The sequence below is a fragment of the Spinacia oleracea genome, chromosome 5 (genome assembly GCF_020520425.1).
Source record: "Spinacia oleracea cultivar Varoflay chromosome 5, BTI_SOV_V1, whole genome shotgun sequence".
Lineage (NCBI taxonomy): Eukaryota > Viridiplantae > Streptophyta > Magnoliopsida > Caryophyllales > Amaranthaceae > Spinacia > Spinacia oleracea.
The window spans coordinates 9,668,750-9,690,143 of NC_079491.1; the positions used below are offsets into that span (position 1 = coordinate 9,668,750).

General features: G+C 35.2%; 2 protein-coding genes across 2 annotated transcripts; both read left to right on the forward strand.

Moving 5' to 3' along the window:
- The first annotated feature begins 3,397 nt into the window (after window positions 1–3,397).
- Window positions 3,398–9,456, forward strand: LOC110790483 (LRR receptor-like serine/threonine-protein kinase FEI 2). Its single transcript, XM_021995272.2, has 13 exons — window positions 3,398–3,760; window positions 3,868–4,003; window positions 4,083–4,154; window positions 4,240–4,311; window positions 4,441–4,512; window positions 4,633–4,704; window positions 4,829–4,900; window positions 7,164–7,270; window positions 7,383–7,556; window positions 7,649–7,981; window positions 8,121–8,375; window positions 8,871–9,004; window positions 9,094–9,456. Exons 1-13 carry the CDS (start codon window positions 3,679–3,681, stop codon window positions 9,316–9,318), a joined length of 1,806 nt encoding a protein of 601 aa, XP_021850964.1. The 5' UTR covers window positions 3,398–3,678; the 3' UTR covers window positions 9,319–9,456.
- Window positions 9,457–14,269: 4,813 nt separating this feature from the next.
- Window positions 14,270–18,759, forward strand: LOC110790484 (uncharacterized). Its single transcript, XM_021995273.2, has 5 exons — window positions 14,270–14,693; window positions 16,140–16,273; window positions 17,844–17,991; window positions 18,172–18,278; window positions 18,419–18,759. The coding sequence occupies exons 1-5, from the start codon at window positions 14,417–14,419 to the stop codon at window positions 18,458–18,460; spliced, it is 708 nt and encodes a 235-aa protein (XP_021850965.1). The 5' UTR covers window positions 14,270–14,416; the 3' UTR covers window positions 18,461–18,759.
- Window positions 18,760–21,394: the final 2,635 nt, after the last annotated feature.

Below are 21,394 nucleotides of genomic sequence, written 5' to 3' on the forward strand. Positions count from 1 at the left end.
AACGACCTTTTTCTTGGCTTCAATTTGCTGATTCTATTGGTTAGATTCGGTCTTCACTTATTTCTGATGTTGAATAGTATGAGACTTGTCCTTTCTCAGATGCCTACATGTTACCTGGGTTCTATTCGAAAAAGTAGCCCTTTGTATGTAGTCATAGATTTTTAGTGTACTGATGAACATACAGTAGACAGGGTCTGTTGTGCAGATACTTATAGCTGTTCCTGTTTTGTAGCTTTTTAGGACAGGGATGGAGAAGGAGTTGCCCGCTTATCAGTATTGAGTTGAACAAATCTTTTTGGTAGTTTTATCGTGTAATCTGAGATTTTTGTGCAAGTCTTAGCCCTTTCTCTGTTCTTCCAGCTGGTTTATGCATTTCTTTTTTAGAAGCTAGTACGATTCATCTAAGTATCTATTTTTAATTTTCTTCTGTTGTATACTAATATAACACAACTTATTTTGTGCCGTCAGTTTATTCTTGTAAGGTCTCTTATATAGTGCACATTATTATTTTGTAACTGCTGTTTTATGTCTTGGATAACATTGAACTTGTGAAGTTGTGATGTTTTAGAATAAAATGCGCATGCCCTCCTTCAGACCTGGAGTCTGGACAAATTTATTTATTCATTTTCTGTAAGTTGACACAGATGGTAACATGTGTGGTTCCATGGCTTGAAGTTCTGGTGAAGATAACATCTTGATATGATACAACCCAACAAGCAATTTGCTGCATGTAGCTCCTTGCTTTCTTTACTCTTTTTGGTTCCTTGATATATTTGTCTGGCATATTCCGTTTCTTTAAATTCTAATGTGGTTTGCGTTTAGAGTTTCCACTGCTACTGAGCTGTGCCCTTAACTTTTTTTTAGTTACATATGTCCCTTCCTTCAGAAATGTGGTAGGTGGTTCAATCCCAGGTGAGCTGATGAACTGCAATATTATCTGTCTTAAAGCAGGATTCTTTGGAGGTGATTCTTGTCAGGTACATTCTACCAGATTAGTCTGTTCAATATCAGCTGTTCGTTAGGATTGAATGTACTACTGTTTGCATGAAGCAACTAAAATGAAGTGGTTATGACTTCTTTTCTGGAATGTAGTCTATGTACGTCTTTGAGAATTGACAGTGCTTTCTCCTTCAGCCTCATTCATTACTTTCGTGATGCCAATGTTGCTTGTGCTGTCCTAATTCATGCCAACACCATGAAAATCTATAATTTGTTTTAGATAACCTTTATTTGCTGTGGTTAACTCAGCTTTCTCCTAGAGTACCAAGACTATGCCAAACTGTTACGTGCAGGTAGGTTTGAGCTCTCATGTGATGATTGATGAATATAAGGTGTGGAACTCATCTTTTTCCCTTAAATCATTGCTTCAGCTGCTCCTAATGTTCTTTTGTGAGTCTTGAGACTGTGGGAGAATTAGCTTATTTATGGTGGTAATAAAGCCTGTGGAACCAAAAGGGTTATTTATATACTAAAATGATTTACGCTACAAGTTGAGGATACCAATTCGGGTAGTTATCACTTGTCAGAAATCTGAAGATCTAGATATTAAGGTTACCTTCCTCTCTTAGGCAGTCAGTTGTCTCTCTTTGTGGCAGATGACATTCTATGTTAGATTATTCACATCATTACTTAGCTTTTGGGGGTAAAATAACTGCAAGTGTTTACATTGCAAACTTGCAAAGAGTGTATCATATAAGTCAATCTTGGTGCTGTAGAATTATTTCACTCTTTGTACTCCTCATCAGCCCCTTGTTTTTTCATTTTCTCTGACTTTGATTGACTGTGCATCCATCTAACTGGATTCCAGGGAGGAACATTTTCATTATACAGGGATCATTGCTTGCATATTATGCATCAGTCTCACTGTCATTCGAGGAATTAGTTTCAACTGTCGAATGCTAACTCTCAAATGTGGCCTTATCTGATGCATCCGGAACAACATGGAGCATTTTTAAAAGCTGGCCATTTAACTGCTAAACGGCTATCCCCTCAAAAAAACACTGCTAGATGGCAGACCAAATAAGTTCCAAATTAACTACTCAGAGTAACTAGTTTTCTTTTTTAAGATAGGTTTCTTTTAGAGTAACTACCGAAGCCTCAGAAGCTCAGACATTTCCTAAATTCATGTACTTGTATATTCTTTTTTGGTGCGTGTTTGCTGTTTTTTAATTGGAATTTTGAAGCAGGATCAGACCAGCATGCCATTAGGAGGTGCCCATTCTCAGTTGCAATTTGCGGTTCTTCAGGTCTGAGTGGATTGCTTGACGTTTGGGCAAGAACTCTTGAGAGTCATGGAGTGGATTCCGCTTAACTTTCAGGTGCATATTAGTGACTCCGTACTTCTTAGTCTTGTTATTTTGTTTTACATTCATTGACCAAGGTGATTTTGAAAACATTTGTACTTCCTAATAGTGTAGGCATATCCATCATATGGACCGACGTCGGAACAATCTGGTGTGGTGCAATACTCCTATCATTACCAAATGGGTGGCTAAACTCTCAAAAGCTAGTTAATACGTCTTGTGCCAGTTTGTGCCCAATTTTCTTAATCTACCTATTTGAGCTCGACACAGTGTACACGTCTTATTGCTCAAAAAAATCATCACAATGTTATGGGAGTTTGAGGTTTTGATTACTAACAAGTAACAACCTCCTTGTTATTTCAAGTAAACTTAAACTCTTCCACTACTAGAGTACTAGTTAAAGATCACACTTGGCCGGGTAGGCCCGAGGCACGACACAAGCACAAAATTGTGGGTTATGAGCTGGAACCGGACCATATTTTTTGGGAAGAGCACGAGAAGGCACGACACGGCAGTTAAATTGAGCGAAATCAGACTTATCCACGACGGTTTGGCCCGAGGGAACATGGGCTTATGTCGTGTCTGGGCCGTGCTTTTGAAAATTTTAGCACAATCCAGGCCGGCAGGTAATAGCTACTCCGTAATAAGCAGGCTTGGTGTGGATGGGGGCCCGTTCAGCCCAAGACACGTGGGTTTGGCCCACCACCATCTTTAGTCCTACAGTCCTGCTAGTACTAAAAAGAATAACAACCCTTTTGTCGAAAACTTTATGTTATCCACCAACAACAACAAAGAGACAAAAATCCGAGATTCAACCACCAAACTCCAAATCTTTGCCACTTCCCACGTTTAATCCTTTTAAAATTTCAAACTACACTACTTCAAGTGGAGTACTTGAATCTAACTCCAAATAGTAACTCCATTTACATTCGGGTTATATGAACGTTACAGAATTGTATTTCCTCAATTAAAAAAATCCCGCCAATTTGAAAAACCCAATGAAAATAGAGACAGTCACCCATTTTTCTCTCTCTTCAAAGCACAACTTCCCAAGTGTCTTTACTCCAATTTCACTGACCCATTTCCATAGACTACTCAGCTAAAAAAGACCCCATTAAATTAACTTATTGGTTATTTATATTTAATTTTTTTAAAAAATTAACTTTATTTTTGAAAATATACTGTCATGATAGCAATTGCCTACTCTACTCTTTTCTTTCTTCACAGTTATCATGGTTGTCCAAAGTTCAAAACTTTACTAGCCCCCCCCAAAAAAAAACAATCTTTTTTTCTTTGAATTTTCATTTTTTACTCTAATGAGTGAAGATATATCAAATTGAAGTTCCAAGATTCAATCTTTAAGTAGAAATTTCAAATGGATTTGTTTGCTTTGATCTTAAAATCAGTTTTGGTGACTACCCTTTTCTGCATTTGCCCTCTTGCTCTCACACCAGATGGTAAAATTTACAGTACTTATTTTTGCTAATTTCTTCTTGCTGTAGTTATATTTTTTCAGTTTTGATTTACTTTTATGAATTTGTTGCATTTTTATTTGTGTAATTAGGCATGGTTTTGCTTGAACTGAAGAATGTTTTGAATGATACCAAAAATGCCCTTGGTAATTGGAGAGATACTGATGATTCACCTTGTCTATGGACTGGGATTTCCTGTAATTCCGAGGACCAAGCTGTCATTTCTATGTATGTCAATATTTTTTCTCCCATCAATTTCTCCTTTTTATTTATTTTTGGTGATGTTTATGATGTTGGGGTTTTTCAGAAATTTGCCTTACATGCAACTTGGAGGAATAATTTCTCCAAGCATTGGGAAGCTATCTAAACTTCAAAGACTGTGAGTGTTACTATTTAGAATTTTGTGTTCTTTATTTTCAGTTAACATAACTTTTGAAATTAAAGTTGTTGAAATGGTTAATCAGGGCACTTCATCAGAACAGTCTGCATGGTTTTATTCCTCATGAAATTGCAAATTGTAGCGAGCTCAAAGCATTGTAAGTGAAACCCTCCTCCCTTTCGCTCATTTTTCCTTACGAGTAGTTGAGGTGAAATGAAGAGTTCGCGCAACATAAATTGTGGTAAATGCTGGAAATGTTAAATTATTTATCTGTATCCAATTCCAGGTACTTGAGAGCTAACTATCTGCAGGGTGGCATACCATCTGAGATTGGAAATCTCTCTTTTCTCAACATACTGTAAGACATCAATCTGTCTCCTCATTTAATTGATAGCCTTGCAATTTGTTCCTTTATACTTTTTGCTGTCAAAACTTGTATATTTGTACATTACTACAATGCTTTCATCTGTTGATGCAGGGATTTGTCTAGCAACTCATTGAAAGGTGCTATCCCTTCCTCCCTAGGGCGTCTCACCAGGCTTCACTATATGTAAGTTCTTTGGTGTCTGAAAAATGAATTTGATTTTCCACTTATATGAAAGTTATGATGATTTGTCAACCTTGATGTGGTAAAAAAGATAGCTAACTACTTACCATGAATATCTACTTTCCAGGAACTTGTCAACAAATTTCTTCACTGGCGAGATACCGGATTTTGGTTCTCTCAGCGCTTTTGGGAATAAATCGTATGTTATGTTCTTGACCATTACATTTACTTTCTAGTGTGAAAGATCATGTCTTGTGATCTTCTATGTTTCTTCTTGAGCTCTCTAATTCTGATCTTCTGTTAATTATGATTGGTGTTGGTCTATCTATTGGAGCCTGTGATTCTTAGGAAGGACAATCCTGAATCGCCTGTAGACTTAGAGGTCTGGGGGCCACAATCTTTTCTTTTATGTTTCCGGCTAGAAGTGTTTAGTTTGTCATTCATTTAGCATATATGCTCATATCTATACAAATAAAAGTTGATGGGAGAATATTACAAAATGTAGCAAGTTGCTCATGAGCAAGCACAAGAGGTTGTCCACACTTCACCTGCAAAACCAAATAAAATTTCTCGGATGTTAGTGATTTTATGTTGTATACCACAAGTTTGCGTCACAGTTATAGCTAGCACTAGGAAGTATGGGGAATAATGGTATTTACTTGGAAGGTATAATTAAGTACTAGGGAGTAGTTATCCTTGATTGCAAGTAACTGAGCTAGTATAAATGAAATGATGAAACTCGTAACCTAATTGTGAAATACAAAACATAACAAATTATAGGAATGTGGAAATCAAATACCAGCGGATGAAAATTCTAGAGCTAAGGTCCCTCCGTCCCTGGCTACTTCCTGCCAATGCGTCACTATGCAATTATTTATCCCTACCCAAATTATGAAGATATTTTTAGTGGACATATGCATGCAACCTAAAGATTCCAATTATTCTTATCTGAAAATGATAGACTTTTTTGTTTACAGGTCTTTATACTATCATCATGATTTTTCATGGAATGAATTACAGTTGAAACTTCCAACCTAATGTCAATACAATTCCCCACAATCTTATTCTCATAATAGAATTAACCTGCCCTTGTTCAGATACTCTTGAGAAAAGAATTCAACTTTCCTTTTAAATCTAGAATAAGATTCAATACCCACTTAAGTTAAGTAATGTTGTTCAAGCACAATCCAACAAGAAGAATTGACAGCTCAATAAATTTGTAGGATCGGGGGTTAATCGCAACATTACAATCACATTTGAGTTCAGCTAAACTCTAGCTAATGGGTATACTCCTCCATTTGGAAAAGAAAAGAGATTTTACCAGAATATCAACTCAGTTAGTACACATCAAATACAAACTAAGTCAATTCGCAAAGTTATTATGTGAATTTAGAGTGAACAACTTGAAACTTATAAATCTCTTTAAGGACCCTCGAAATACGACTTTCTGGAACCCATGCACAGCTGTGCCTCAACTGGCGCGTGCTTTCAAGCCTGCTTATGTGAACTCATGGTCCCTTTGTTCCTGAGTATTATTTTTTCAGTTTTTCTACAATATGAAGCTCATTGTTAACAAATTACTTTTGATTTCAATACGAATATTCCACGTTTAGTTCATTTCGTTCCATATTCATGCAGTTGGTTAATAGTTGACTCATGTTGGACATGAGCTTGTTGGTTGAAATTAGAAAAGTCTGGTGTCTCCTGATTCACCTGTATTTGCATATACTTCTTGCACAAAAGTTGCTGGTTGGAACTCTTACACCACCATTTCTCCTTGCAAAGAAATCATTTCACCAAAAAAGTATAACAATGAATAGGGCCCTCTTACTAAGTAAACCACGTTCTTTTCCTCGCTCTTTTTGTGGAAGCAAAAATAAAATTATTTTTTATCTTGTGGTGACGGTAAGCTACAATGTTTACTACCATTTATCGTTTTTTGTTGCATTGGTCATTGTGGACATTTCACAAATCACAACTCTCAATAGTCAATACCTAAAATTGGATACCCAATTGCAGAAGATAACAGGAAAAAGAAGAAATCATTAGGAAGAAATACCACAAGATAAACGATTTCTGAAACTCATCTAACTCGAATATCATGCGTGATTTTGTTAATCTCAGATTATTGATTAGCAAATTAACACTACTATACCATTTCAATTTTTGCTATTTCATCAACCTTTATTTTTCTTGGTCAGTGCATTCATTTGGTACCATTTTGTGTTGGCTCCAAGGTCATCCTCATCACTTGATTTTGGGTTTCCCCTTCATATGAAATGAACTTTTTCTTTCCATATATGCTCCATGAATATTAATAGTCATATAGTATTCTACAATTCGTTTGTATGACCTTTATTTAGCATCACGGGTCATGCAGACTTTGGCTAAAATGAACTGTTGCTATATGATTCAGTACCTTTTCATGTTCTATAATCTAAATCCTCCTTTCCCTGCAACAGATTTATTGGTAATTTGGACCTTTGTGGGAGACAAGTGCATAAACCATGCCGGACTTCACTTGGATTCCCTGCAGTCTTACCTCATGCAGAGAGTGATCAAGCTGCAGGTAAGCAACATCCTTGGCAGTCAATAATTACATGAATTTGATTTTCTTATCTTTAATAGAGTTATCAATAACAGATTTTCTGAGTTTAGTGTATCTTCTATTCATTTGCCAGGTCCAAGTAAGCGGTCATCTCATTATGTCAAGGGATTGTTGATTGGGGCAATGTCCATGCTAGGAATAGCTCTTTTAGTGGTCATTGCACTCCTATGGGTTTGGTCAGTATCAAAGAAAGAAAGAGCTGCTAAGAAATACACAGAAGTCAAGAAGCAAGTTGAACCTGAAGCAGGTAGGATTTACATATACATTTTTGTAAGATTTTATGGTGTAGTTCCATCGTTTTTTTTTGTAATACTTGAACCCTTTCTCTTTCGGGAACAGGAACCAAGCTCATCACTTTCCATGGCGATCTTCCATATCCCTCATTTGAGATCATTGAAAAGCTGGAGGCTCTCGATGAAGAAGATGTTGTGGGTTCGGGAGGATTTGGAACTGTGTACAGAATGGTAATGAATGACTGTGGCACATTTGCTGTTAAAAGGATTGATCGCACTCGTGAAGGATCCGATCAAGTATTTGAGCGGGAATTGGAGATTTTGGGCAGCATCAAGCACATTAACTTAGTAAACTTGAGAGGCTATTGTAGACTGCCAACTTCGAAGCTTCTCATTTATGATTATTTGGGCATGGGCAGCCTTGATGATGTGTTACATGGTAAATATTTACTTTAACAAAGGAAAAGTTTTCTTTGGTAAATATCAGAAAAACAAATTATATAGATATCTTGTAATAATTAGCAAGTAGTGTTTGAATATATATCTGATGATTCTTAATGTCTGATTGCTATTGACAGAACAAGGTTATAGTAACGAAGTTATAAGCTGGAGTTGTCGTTTGAAGATAGCCCTTGGCTCTGCTCGTGGGTTAGCATACCTCCATCATGACTGCTGCCCAAGGGTAGTACATCGTGACATAAAATCAAGCAATATACTTCTTGATGAAAATATGGAGCCGCATGTGTCTGATTTTGGTCTTGCAAAGCTTTTAAAAGATGAAGAAGCCCATGTTACAACTGTTGTTGCTGGTACTTTTGGGTACTTGGCACCTGGTACGTCTTTCTTATTTACTTGTCGTGTCTTTCACGTTTATTGGTACCCATTAATCAGAACACGGATATTTGGGATATCGTTATAAATTGTACCATAAACCATACACCAGAAAATTATCTTCCAAACTAAAACATTGCATTAGAAATGAATATGCATGTACAATCCAAATTACTTAATACTTATACTATGGAAGATGATGACGTGGTATTTCTATCCATCTTGCTGCATGTCACGTAAAATGCCATTCACTGTAAAAGGCACCAGCTTTTAAGGTATAAGGCTTGATTCCTTTTACCCCGAACATGTTTCTGAACTTATTGGAATTTGTCTGAACTTATTTTAGAGGTAAATTTAAGTTCTGTAGCCCTTATCTGAGCCTTCTGAAACTTGTCTGAATTTCTATTTCTCGAAACTGATATTCTAAGATTAAAGTCTTAAGAGTATGTTTATAACAATTTAAATATGTAATCCAAATATGTGCACTCAATGTGCAGAGTATTTGCAAAGTGGAAGAGCGACAGAGAAGTCAGATGTTTACAGCTTTGGTGTTCTTCTGTTGGAGATTGTGACAGGAAAAAGACCAACTGATCCATGTTTTGTTCAGAAAGGCTTAAATGTTGTTGGTTGGGTAAGTTTCAATTACAAGTGAAAAATCAAATTTATTTTCACCAACTTGATTAAAGGGTCATAACGGAAAAACTACTCGAAAATCTGCAGATGAACACACTACTGAAAGACAACAAATTAGAGGATATAGTAGATAAAAGGTGCCGTGATGTGGATCCAGAAGCAGCAGAGGCAGTACTCGATCTAGTATCCCGATGCACTGATGCAGATCCTGAGCATAGGCCATCGATGAACGAGGTTTTGCAGGTTCTAGAACAAGAGGTCATGTCTCCTTGCCCTAGTGATTTCTATGAGTCTCAATCAGATTATTCGTAAATGACAGTTGACCATGAAATCTATGTGGTCTTAGCTGTCTTAGTGTAAGTTGCAATCCTGCCTTGGGGTTCTGTATATGAAAAGAGTTACTGTCATTTGAGTAATATTCCATGATCAAAGCTTCATTCATTCACTGTATGTCTGTATGAGTTCTCTTCTTGTGGAGTTCTTTCTGTTACCATTACCAGTATGAAGGGAAAGTCTTGAAGAAACAATGGGTAGGGGTGAAGTACGCAATTGATTTCGACTCATTCCTGTAAGAACTTGCCTGAAGAATCATCAGTAGTAGACCTGGTTATTGGATAGGATAGCCCAATGGGTCATGTTAATAGGGTTCTTATTGGACATGGCGACCCACTTTGAGCTGGCCATTATTGAGCCGTCAAAATTGATCTTCCATTACCCGACTGGCCGACCGGTGAGGTTTTCTCCGTTTTCTGTTCAACCTGGTTCCGATACTGATACTGCATGATACAGGTTCATATCATGTAGATTTTGTAGTAATGGTTTCACAAGGCTACTGTAAACCGAAAACAGTAGAGAATGACTATCCAGGTACAACATCCAGGATAAATCGGTTACGACACAAATGAATATCAAATCAAATTCTCGAGAATTTTCACCAGAAAAGTTTATTGAATGCCCAGAATTTCTGCTATTCATATATTTTCTTCAAATTAGTTGAGGTCATTGAGGAGGAAAAAGGAAGGTGAATTATCCGAAGCTTGTTATCCATCTTGATATTGGGCAATAATGGGTCTAGATCTCAGTGTGTTGAGTGATGTGTAATGAAGAAAGCACAGCAATGAAGCCCAATTACTAGCCCAAGTAGTGAATGAAATATTCTAAAGTATTATTTCACTCAATCTCTTCATTTCAGAAGTTGTTGATCAATTTTTGTTTGTTTGTTTTGTTGAAAAATTCATATTTAGGAAAGAAAATTACACGTACAACTTGAAGAATCTAGCTAAGATTTAAATAACGTTAAGAGAATATTGTGAATTTCCGTACCTTGAGAGGTTAGAGACCCGGATGCTTTTCATATATCTCTTGAGATACAGTGAGATGTATTGGTTGGTTAGAACCATCTATTTAAATGTTATTTTGACTTGTTTTGTTGCAAAATTCATGTTCTTGAATGAAGGTGATTTTGAGCCTTTAAGTAACCAACTAATAGGTGTTTATTGTTCCAAACAACCTTATACGAGGTTAGATACATTCTCCCAAATTTTGTGTTTTCGAGACCATATCTTGAAAATCTCTAAACGTGGTTCAAAATGATGCATTATATTATATACTCGTAATACAGTTTTTGACCATAAATTGGAGATTCTAAGAACCGGTCCTGAAAATTCTTAATATATCGAGGGATGTGTCTGATGGGATGTAAGGAAGTTTGGAATCATAAACACACACACTATATATTTGGTCAATTAAAGGCGTTGAGTCGCCTTGATTCAATAACATACGCTTTTGAGAAAATTGGCAAAATGCCATTTAAGAGGCGAGTTGGATGGTTCTAAGCATCGTTCGGGGAACCATACGGGAACACATCTGAATCTCTAACCTTTTTCAGGTCCGCAAAGTCCAAATTATCAAGGTTAAGGATTCAACTGAGCACCTCAGCGGCGGGGATCGTCGGGCTTAACCGAGACCAGACATCTGCCTATCCGTTAATATCGAACCTTTAATAATTCGATAAGGATCTTTTCAGCTAAGAAGTTGAAGAATCTGAAAGGTCTCCCTCTCCCAGCATAATTTAAGATTTTGTCATTGTTTCACAATGCCGTACTTAAAAACTAAAATTCAGAATACTTAACAACTAAAATAGTAAACAAAAATAATTAAAAACTAAAATTCATAGCAATATAGCATAGTTCAAACTAAGATCACCTCTGCGGTTCACCATTAAAAAAAAAAAGCATCTACCGGGTCGGGACCCTTATCCCTCCAGTTCCATGACTGGTGGATGGCACCAGGTTGTGAAGGCCATAATACACCATTTTTTACCAAAATTTGGAGATTACGGGGCCTGTTTTTGTAAACTCTTAAAATTTTGAGGGATGTGTCCAATGGTGGTATAAGGAAGTTTGGAAGTTTAGAAGTCTGGAATTTTTCTGGTTCCGAAAGGTTAGAGATCCAGACGCTTCCTATATACGCTATGAGTCTCCGATAGGCATATTAGATGGTTAGAACCATTTACTTCTGTTCTTAAATAACATTTTAGTTGATTTTTTACAAAAACTAATTTTGTTGAATCAAGGTTTTTTTGAGTCTTTACAATTCGAGAATTGTCTTTCATCACTAAGTCATCGCCAGTGACCTACAAACGGTTTTCTTGGTTCCAAATGATACTCTTTGTTAGTATACGTTCTTAACAATATTGACATTAGCACCCATAAAGTCAATTATTAATTATGATGACAACACAAGTAAGATTAGTGAGGCATAATAAATGATGTCAAAGTCAACTGAACTTCTGATATCTAACTAGGGGCATATATATATCGTCTCTTGAATAATTCGTATGGTTTAAATTTAGGAACCTTTGATCAAATCTTTATTCCCTGCAATTCGTACAAATTCCCATATAGTATATGCTTACTTCATAAACAAATACACCATAAGTTGTTCTTTAATATTATTGTACCATTTGGAGTTTCACGCTTAACTTTAATCATTGATATTTTGTAAATATATGCATCAAAACGAATCTAACAAGATTCGCATTACTATAATTACCTATGTATAAATTATACGTAGTACTACCTCCGTTTCTGAAAGTTCTTTACGCTTTGGAAAATGTGTCCAAAGTATAAAAACTTTGACCGTAAATTCTCACCATTATATACATCAAAACATTACATGTAAGATTTTGTCAGATTGGTCTCGGTATGTATTTTCATAATATCAATTTTTTATAATTTTTTCACATACGAAATTGGATATATTAGTAGTTAAATATTGCATTGGAGTTCGTGCAAATAGTAACTGTGAAGATCTTTTTGAAACGGAGGAAGTAGTACTTAACATTATCAAAAAAAAAAGGATTTTGTGAACCGTGTAAAAGTGTAAATGATGAGATTATAAAAACAAGCGGAGGAAGATCCCACATGACCACAACATTTGGAGTTTCATGCATGTCAATACACAGAGACGAGTCTAATAAGTACTCACATGACTGCAGAATTGCTTATGTATAAATCGTAAGAGACTGTCGAAAGAGACTGCTTGAATAGTGTGAAACTGGAAATAATGCGATTATAAAAAAACGGAGAAAGTACAATAATACAATATAAATTGGTCTTCCCAACATGCAGAGACACAACTGGGTTGAGGTTTGTGCTTCGTGCTAAATTGTTTGATTAACAAATTGATCAAGTGTCAAATGATCCTTTAGCATCTTTTCTAATAGTATTAGTTTATGTGTAGTTGTTTTGTTTGACGGCTATTGATTCCTTGTACAGTCTTGAGCATTATTCAACTATTGGAAATCATGAGGATGAAAACTATTGGACGATGAAGGTTAAAGATTAGATACGGAGTAAAACAACATTTGCTAATAGAATATGACAAATCTTTTCTTCAAGTTACATAATTGGACATCTCTATCTTTCGATTTATTCCTCAATTGAATTTTTTAAAAAATAAAAATTGGACAACTCCAACCACAATTAATTAATTTTAGGATGGAATATGCTTGAGCTTTTACGTGGTCAAAAGTGATTTCACTACAAGAAACTGTATTATTAACGACAGGAAAAATCCCGTCGTTAAAGGCCAATAATGGCGGGATTTCTTATCGCAAACCTATCATAAAAGAGGGCCGTTATTGATGGAAAATCTTGTTGTTAGCCCGTCGTAAAAAGGCATTTGCGACGGTTATTCCCGTCTTGATTTGGTTGTTAGACTGTGGCTTTTACGACGGAAATTTTAACTCGTTATTATTGAGTTGTCATTAATGATACAAATTCACGTAGGGTTTCGCTGTTGAAATGGATCGGACCCTATTGCATATTGGCGACAAGGGCAAGCCATCTATAAAAATTGGTCTAACAACAAAACTTGAATATATGAGGGAAAATTTCATTCATTCATGCATTATAGTAGAAGTTTATTTCGAATACAACTAAAATCTAGAGAGAGAAAACATAGCATTTCATCTAAATTGGCACTGAGTCACACACACAGGTTAACATGCCTAAAGAGTATAAAAAAAAATAACAATGCCCGGAAATATGGACAAGCATTTGACATTATTACAAAGATAAGGAAAATCTAACACTAGAGAGTTAGGGTTGAGCCAATGAGAAAAGATTAAAGTGTTGATCAGCTTTAGACATGGTAAAACTTACTTGACTTGAATTATCCTACTCATACCAGAAAATAGATGACCCGAAATTGGCTCAAATATAAATAGATATGATCATATTAATTGAACCCGCTCATATTGAAATTTGATAACCTGAAATATATCGAGCCTGGAATGACTTGACAGAAATCGAAAGTAATTGAAATGAATTAGTTTCCCGTAATAAGTTAATTTTCAAATATACGCAGAATTATATTATGCAAAGTTGCCTCGTGCATAAATAGACCGGATTATGTCATACTCGTCCCAAACCCCAAAACCGAATTACTCGAAACAGATCCAACATCTATCAACCCGACTTAAATCAAATGTAATTGAAACAAATTATAGTTCATTTCCCACACAAGTTAATTCTTCAATATATATCCGAAATTAACCTGACCTGAATAGACCTGGCCCGACCCGTTTGCCTACCAATCAAGTGTCTAAAAGGACTATTTAGGAACGTCCAAGGTGGAAGTCCACGCATGTACACTAGGATGCCAAGTCACATAACAAAGATAGAAAAAATGCATGCATGAGCTGGACAGACAACCGTATAGCCACATTATTATTGTTAATATGCCATCATTTTGACTCTTCATCCTCTTCAAGAGTTCCTCCCATTCTACCCCTTTTTTTCCCTTTAATAATTCTCAATTGTCGGTCCATTTCACTATTTTTATCAATTTTTTCTCACGACAAACAAGAACAACAACTTGTTTTTCTTAAATTAAAGATCTAAAAATGCAAATCCAATGTTCTAAAAACCTCATATTTTCTCCATTGTTTCCTCCCTCGAAGATTCTAAACAGGAAGAACATTAAACAATATGTGAACTTGAGTAATAGTAATGGAGGATCATCGGGTGTATTGTTTACGAGTTTTCCTAAGAGAAGGCGGTGTTTTAGTACCGTGATAGCTTCTTCTTCGACTAATGTGAACGCACCTTTGTTTGATACTTGGTCACCTGATAAAGCTACTCCTTCTCCTTCTCTTAGTGATGTTCTATGGCCTTCTCTTGGTATGTATATATATATATATGTTCCTTTTATTTCATTTTTAGATTTTTTTTATAAGACGATTTTACTACATTTAAGGAGACGTTCTATTCGAGGGGAATACCTAAAACATTGCATACATTCATACTCTAGGAGTATATCTAATAAGATAACAAATTACCTAGTTATCTATTTGTGCCTATGCACTGGATCCAGTATAATACCAAGTATATGTTGAATATAATGCCCCTCAAAAAAAAGAAAAAAAAGAATTAGTATGATCTACAAATGTATATAATACCTCTGTTTCAAAAAAATCTTTACACTTACTATTTGCACGGGTTCCGGTGCAATGTTTGACCATTATTATATCCAATTCTATATGGAAAAAAATTATAAAAAATTGATATTTATAAAATACATTTTGAAACGAATCTAACAAGATATCTCATGATAATTTTTGATCGATATAATAGTGAGAATTTATGGTCAAAATTTTGATTTTTGAACACATTTTTCAAAGCGTGAAGAACTTTATGAAACGAAGGTCGTATACGATTTGAATAGTTTATGAACAAAAAATGAAACAACATTTGCCAGAAGAAAATAACATGATATGGAAGTATGGAACACAATACTCCTTTTTTCTTTGTTTTTTTTTTCTTCATTGATTTTAGGAACATTTTAGCCCATATTTTTAAGGGTTTTATATAGATTCAATTATTAATATCCAAATCACTAAATTTGGTGACTATATAAAAACATCATGTAAATAGAGATTTCTATAGATAGAATATAGTTAAGGAGTAGTAGTAAATTTTGAAAATTCTCCAATTTTGACTTAGAAAGAGGGCCTAGCCGAGAATTCTTTAGCTATTCTTCATGTCACGCACTCCTTACTTGCATACTTAGCACAAATAGTATTACTACTATATAACGCTCTTATGTATATAATCAACATCTTACCAAATAGTTATACAATTTAATTAAATAGTTATGTTCAGTAATTAATATAATTAATCAAATAGTTATACTTTTTTATTGCACAATTGTATGTTTTAATGATAACATCAGTCTTATGCGTATGACGGTTTATAGAAAACCTACTCAAAAAGTAAGAAAGAGTGGTACAAAAGGGGACATCTTTAGGAAACTTCACTCACACCTGAAAATTTATTTTGGTCAATTTTCTCTATTTAGTGGAAAGCAAACTCATTTTAAAATTCAAAATTATATCTGTCTGTTATAGCCGGTCAAACTAATTTTACTCTAGAAAACAATTCAATTCTAGACGAAAATTCTACTTCTTTTCAATTGTGCTCGTATGTAAACCAAAAGAGCGTTAAATTAAATCATAATTTCCACCCTCATAAATAATGATAATTTTGTTTCCCTTTATGTATTTAATTATCAATTATGCTACCTAAACTAACAAATGAGTAAATTATTGAATCTTTTTAAAAAAATAGGGGCATTTGCGGGAATGGCAATGTTGGGTAAGGTGGACCAATTGCTAGCACCAAAAGGATTATCAATGACGATAGCGCCATTAGGGGCTGTTTGTGCTGTTTTATTCATCACTCCTAAATCTCCAGCTGCAAGGGTATGTACCATTGTACCCTACTCCTATCTCAACATTTACTATTATGTGATTGGTTCAATTATATTGCTTTGGGACCCATTTTTATCCAATATAATTATAAATTGACCATATGATATGAATTATATGATCATGTTCTTTTATTCTTTACCATTGTTTTTGTGTGGCTAAAGATCTTTCTTCCAATTCTTTACAATTATTGCCAAATTCTTCCAAATGTGAGTACTAGCACTACAAGAATTTGTATCTTTAACGACAACCTAATTACGACGGGGTCAAAAATCCCGTCGCAAAAGCCTTTTGCGACGGGGCTAACAACCAAACAATGACGGGAATAACCGTCGCAAATGTCTTTTACGACGGGCTTACGACGGATTTACGACGGGATTTCTATTAACGACGGCCCCCTTTTATGACGGGTTCGCGACAGGAAATCCCGTCGTTAATCAACGATTATTGGCCTTTCGCGACGGGATTTCCCGTCGTTAATAATACAATTTATTGTAGTGTAGCTAGTTTATCATTTTGTCAAATTCTTCCAAATGTTTGATGTGAAACAACATCTCTGTTTTGTTTGACTTATTTTGACTTGTTTTAGATAAAACCAACTCAAAGAAAGTAAGTTCAGAGAAAATAAGTTTTTTTCAAACATTTTCGTATACAAATAAAAAATTTCAGATAAAATGAGTTAAGATACGTACAAATAGGTTGGTTTCCCTATAAACATGTAAAGTTTGATACTCCGATACAATGTAATAGAGATAATTGTATATTCCGGTAGTAAATACGAGTTAATTGATTTGAATACGGCTTAAAGTTGAAGAAATATACCGAGTACCTTAGCAAATTAGGCCATGCATGTTCTATTCATTGTATTTCACTTACTTCAGTTATTATATATAAGTTTAGATAAAGCTAGAGTTAGATATATATTCAGATAAGTTCACATAATGGTTGATTAAAGGTACCCGAGCATAATATATAACTTAAACAAGTTCTAATAAGTTCAATTAAGCAAAAATTAGGTGAATAACGACACGGTACAAAGTTCACTATAGATATTTCAATCAGAAACTTTTGTGTAAGACCGTCTAACTGTTATACCATTTTTTTGGTATTAACTAAACTGGTGTAAAACATAACTAATTGAATAACAAAATAGTTAAGGTATAAAGACAAATAGATAAATTTATGAGTCGAATAGTTATTAATTTTGAACAAACTTATTATTAACTAAAACTCATAAAATCTTAACTAATTGATCTCATTGCTTAACTAATCAGTTTCATTGTTTAACTAATTGGTTAAGTGCTTAACTAATTGATTTCGTTGCTTAACTAATTGAATTTCAGACTTAACTAATTGGTTTCAGTGGTTAACTAATTAGTTATAACTAATTGGTTCCAGTGCATAAAAGTGGTCTAACCGTTATGCCGTCTTTCCTAAAAGTTTGTATATTTCAAACAGGTAACTTGTAACCTACTAAGCTGAATTAGGTTTAGATCAGTTTTAGTAATTAAGATAGGGAGTATTATTCATACTAATTACTCAGGGACAATTAAAATTGGTGCAGAAATACAACATGTTCATGGCACAAATAGGGTGTGCAGCAATAGGAGTCATAGCATTCACACTCTTGGGACCAGGTTGGCTTTCCAGGGGTGCTTCCCTTGCCGCTTCCATTGCCTTCATGATTTACACCAAATCTACTCACCCTCCTGGTAATTTATACTTCTATATATGCTTTGTAAGTTTGATTTTTGCACGTCAAAATTCTTGTAAAAGATGGTCTGATATATTCCAAGTCGTCGAACTAATTAAGTGTAACTTAAACGAAAAAATTGAAGGGCCAATTGAAACTAAAAGGTTTATCTAATTAGTGTAATTGTATGTATGTGTAGCTGCAAGTTTGCCATTATTGTTTATTGATGGAGCGAAGCTTCATGGACTAAATTATTGGTACGCGTTATTTCCTGGTGCAGCCGGATGTGTTCTCCTATCTCTCCTTGTAAGCTTTTCCCAACTTACAAATTACGCTAAAATGTCAAATACGTGTTTATCTGAACTTATCTTGACTTGACAGACTTATCACGGACATAATAATGATATTGACTTGGGAAATTTTCTTTGATTTTTATGATATTGCAGCAAGAGATTGTTTACTATTTGAAGGAGAATTTCAAGTTTTGATCCGTCAAAAAGAAAAAGAAAAAAGGTTTTGATTTAGAGCCCTAATTAAGAAAGGGAAGTTGAGCAGGAGTGTGTTACCGAGTACAGTACATAGTATTTTTTGAGGCACTCTTAAAAATGTTGGACGAAGGACACAAGTTGAAGTACTGATTAGTATTGCAAACAGCCAAATATATGGAGATTCCGTACAAAATGTACAGGAAATTGGATTCAAGAATTCAATGTAAACCGTAAATTATTATTCTTTGTACAAAATAAAATTACAAATGTTGTATTAATAAATAATAAGTTTATAATCATTCAGATCGAGCTCATATTGGTTGATTGGAAGACATACATTTGCTTCTTCCATGTATTTGTTGTTGTTCATTAATTTTTATGAAGCAGTTGCAACTCTTGCAAGTTACAATATATTGGATGTATGGTGAAAATTCTCAACTATGGAGTAATAGTATTGAGTTTGAGAATTGAACTATTGCAGCAAACACTCAAACAAACTAGTTTAATTAGTTATAGATCTCAACGGGCCAAGTCGAGTCCTATGTCAGAGGAGAATTTGATCACATATAAGACTGGCAGAATTACATCCTAAAACCAATTGGTGATAGACGGAGTAACACACCAATCATATATCTAAGTCATCCTCCCATTTCCTTATTATATATGGATTATTCTTCTTAACACGAGCTTCAACAAGTGTTAAACGAGTTATATGCTAAGGGAAATTGTACCTAAGTCAAGGCTTAGAAGTCAATACGTTGACTTTACTATTTAGCATTGACTTCCTGTTATTGTTGCAACTGAATTCTGTTATGCAATCTGTGGCTTGAGTTACTTGTTTTTCAAGCTAACTAACAGGAATTGTAGTATATAAACAAATGATGTAAGCTACGATTCATTCATGAAATATATTACAACTTCTCTCTCTAAATTCTCCTTTCTTAATTCTCTTCTTCTCTTCTTCTGTTTCTGAATCTTCTTCTTCTTTCTTCTGGTGCAAGCTATCTTCTTCTTCTTCTTCTTCTTCTTCTTCTTCTTCTTCTTCTTCTTCTTCTTCTTCATTCTGTAATCTGTCACAAAGTTGACAACAGGATCAAGTATCCTGTAACATTGGTATCAGAGCCAATTTGATCACATTTGATCAAATCAGGCAGTGTGATCTTTTACAGAAAATTGAGTTACGATCTGGAACCAATTGATTAATTGGCTGCAGTCCAATCTGGCTCCTGCAACCAGACGAGCAGCAATGGATGATCACTTTAGGCAATTAGAGGCAAAATTGCTTGAGCAATCAAAAAGGGTTGAGAGTCAGTCTGCGCAGATTGAAGATCAGTCCAAGAAATTGGATGGAGTGATGAATTTGCTGCTGGAAATGAAGAACCAGATGAGAGACTCCAGTTCTGAAAACAGCAGACACACAGAAACTCCTAAAGAGGGTAATGCTACTAAACCTATGGGGTATAACCCTAAGATTTCTTTCCCTAAATTCGATGGAACTAACAGTAGAGAATGGATCAAGAAGTGTAGCAGGTATTTTAGTCTTTGCAATATCAGTGATGATCATAAAGTAGATTTGGCTTCACTTAATATGGTTGACAAGGCTGAAAAATGGGTGACAAGCTACCTATCAACTAAAAGAAATGTGGATTGGGGTGAGTTTTGTCTGGATTTATCTGCTAGGTTTAGAGATAATAGGGGTACCAATACTGTGGAACAGTTCAATAAATTGCAGAAACTGATTCTGTAGAAACTTACCTAGACAATTTTGAAGATTTAAAATCTGATGTTATAAACACTCATCATGGGTTACCTGAAGAGTTTGTGTTGGAAAGCTTTATTGGGGGTTTAAATCCTACTGTCAAACCCTTTGTTAAAGCCTTTAGACCCAATACAATTGCTGAGGCAGTTGAATTTGCTAGGTTACAGGAAGAACAACTAGCAGCATGTTCACAGAAAACTTATACTACTAGACCATTTCACTACAATCAGAAGGCTATTCAAGCCATACCTTTGAACTCCAATAAACCCACAAATGCTAGCCTGCCTGCATTACTACCTACACCAAATACAAAACCTACTCAAATAACCAAATTCAACCCAAGATATGCCAAGAACTTTAGGCACATTTCAGCAGATGTGAGGGCTGACAAAATTGCTAAGGGTTTGTGTTATTACTGTGATGCACCATATGAAAGAACACACAAATGCCAATTCAAAGAACCACAGTTGTTCATTGTGGAAATATCCAGTAGTAATGAGGATAAAGGGTCAGATGTTAGTGAGGATGATGGGGATGATGAGTTGGATAGTACTGGAGTAGCTGAGCCAATTTTATCTCTTAATGCATTGTCTGGCAACCAGAATTTCCAAACAATGAGGGTGACAGGCACTAGGAATAATAAATTGTTCCATGTTTTGGTTGATTCTGGAAGCACTCACAACTTCTTGGCTTTGGAGTTAGCTAAGAAATTGGGTTGTGCTATTGAATCCATACCTTCTCAGCATGTAACAGTAGCTGATGGAAATCACGTAGCATGTCAACATGTCTCCAAAGGGTTCACTTGGGCCATGCAAGGGAGAACTTTTACAGCTGATATGATGTTGATATCCTTGGGGGGTTGTGATATGGTTCTTGGAGTTCAATGGCTAGCAACATTGGGCCCTATTTGTTGGGATTTCAAAGCTTTGCTTATGGAGTTTCACTTGGATGGATGTCAGTTTGTCCTACAGGGTATACACCCACAGAAAGTGAAAGTAGTGGAGGGTGCACCTTCAGCAAAGTTGTTCAGTAATGCAGTCCAGCTTTGTTTGTTACAAGTAAGGGATATGTCCTTCCAACCTGTACAGCAGTCAACCAATCAACAGCATGAGGACAGTGAACTGGAAGTTTTGAAAGAACAGTACAAAGACATTTTTGTTGACCCTGAGGATTTG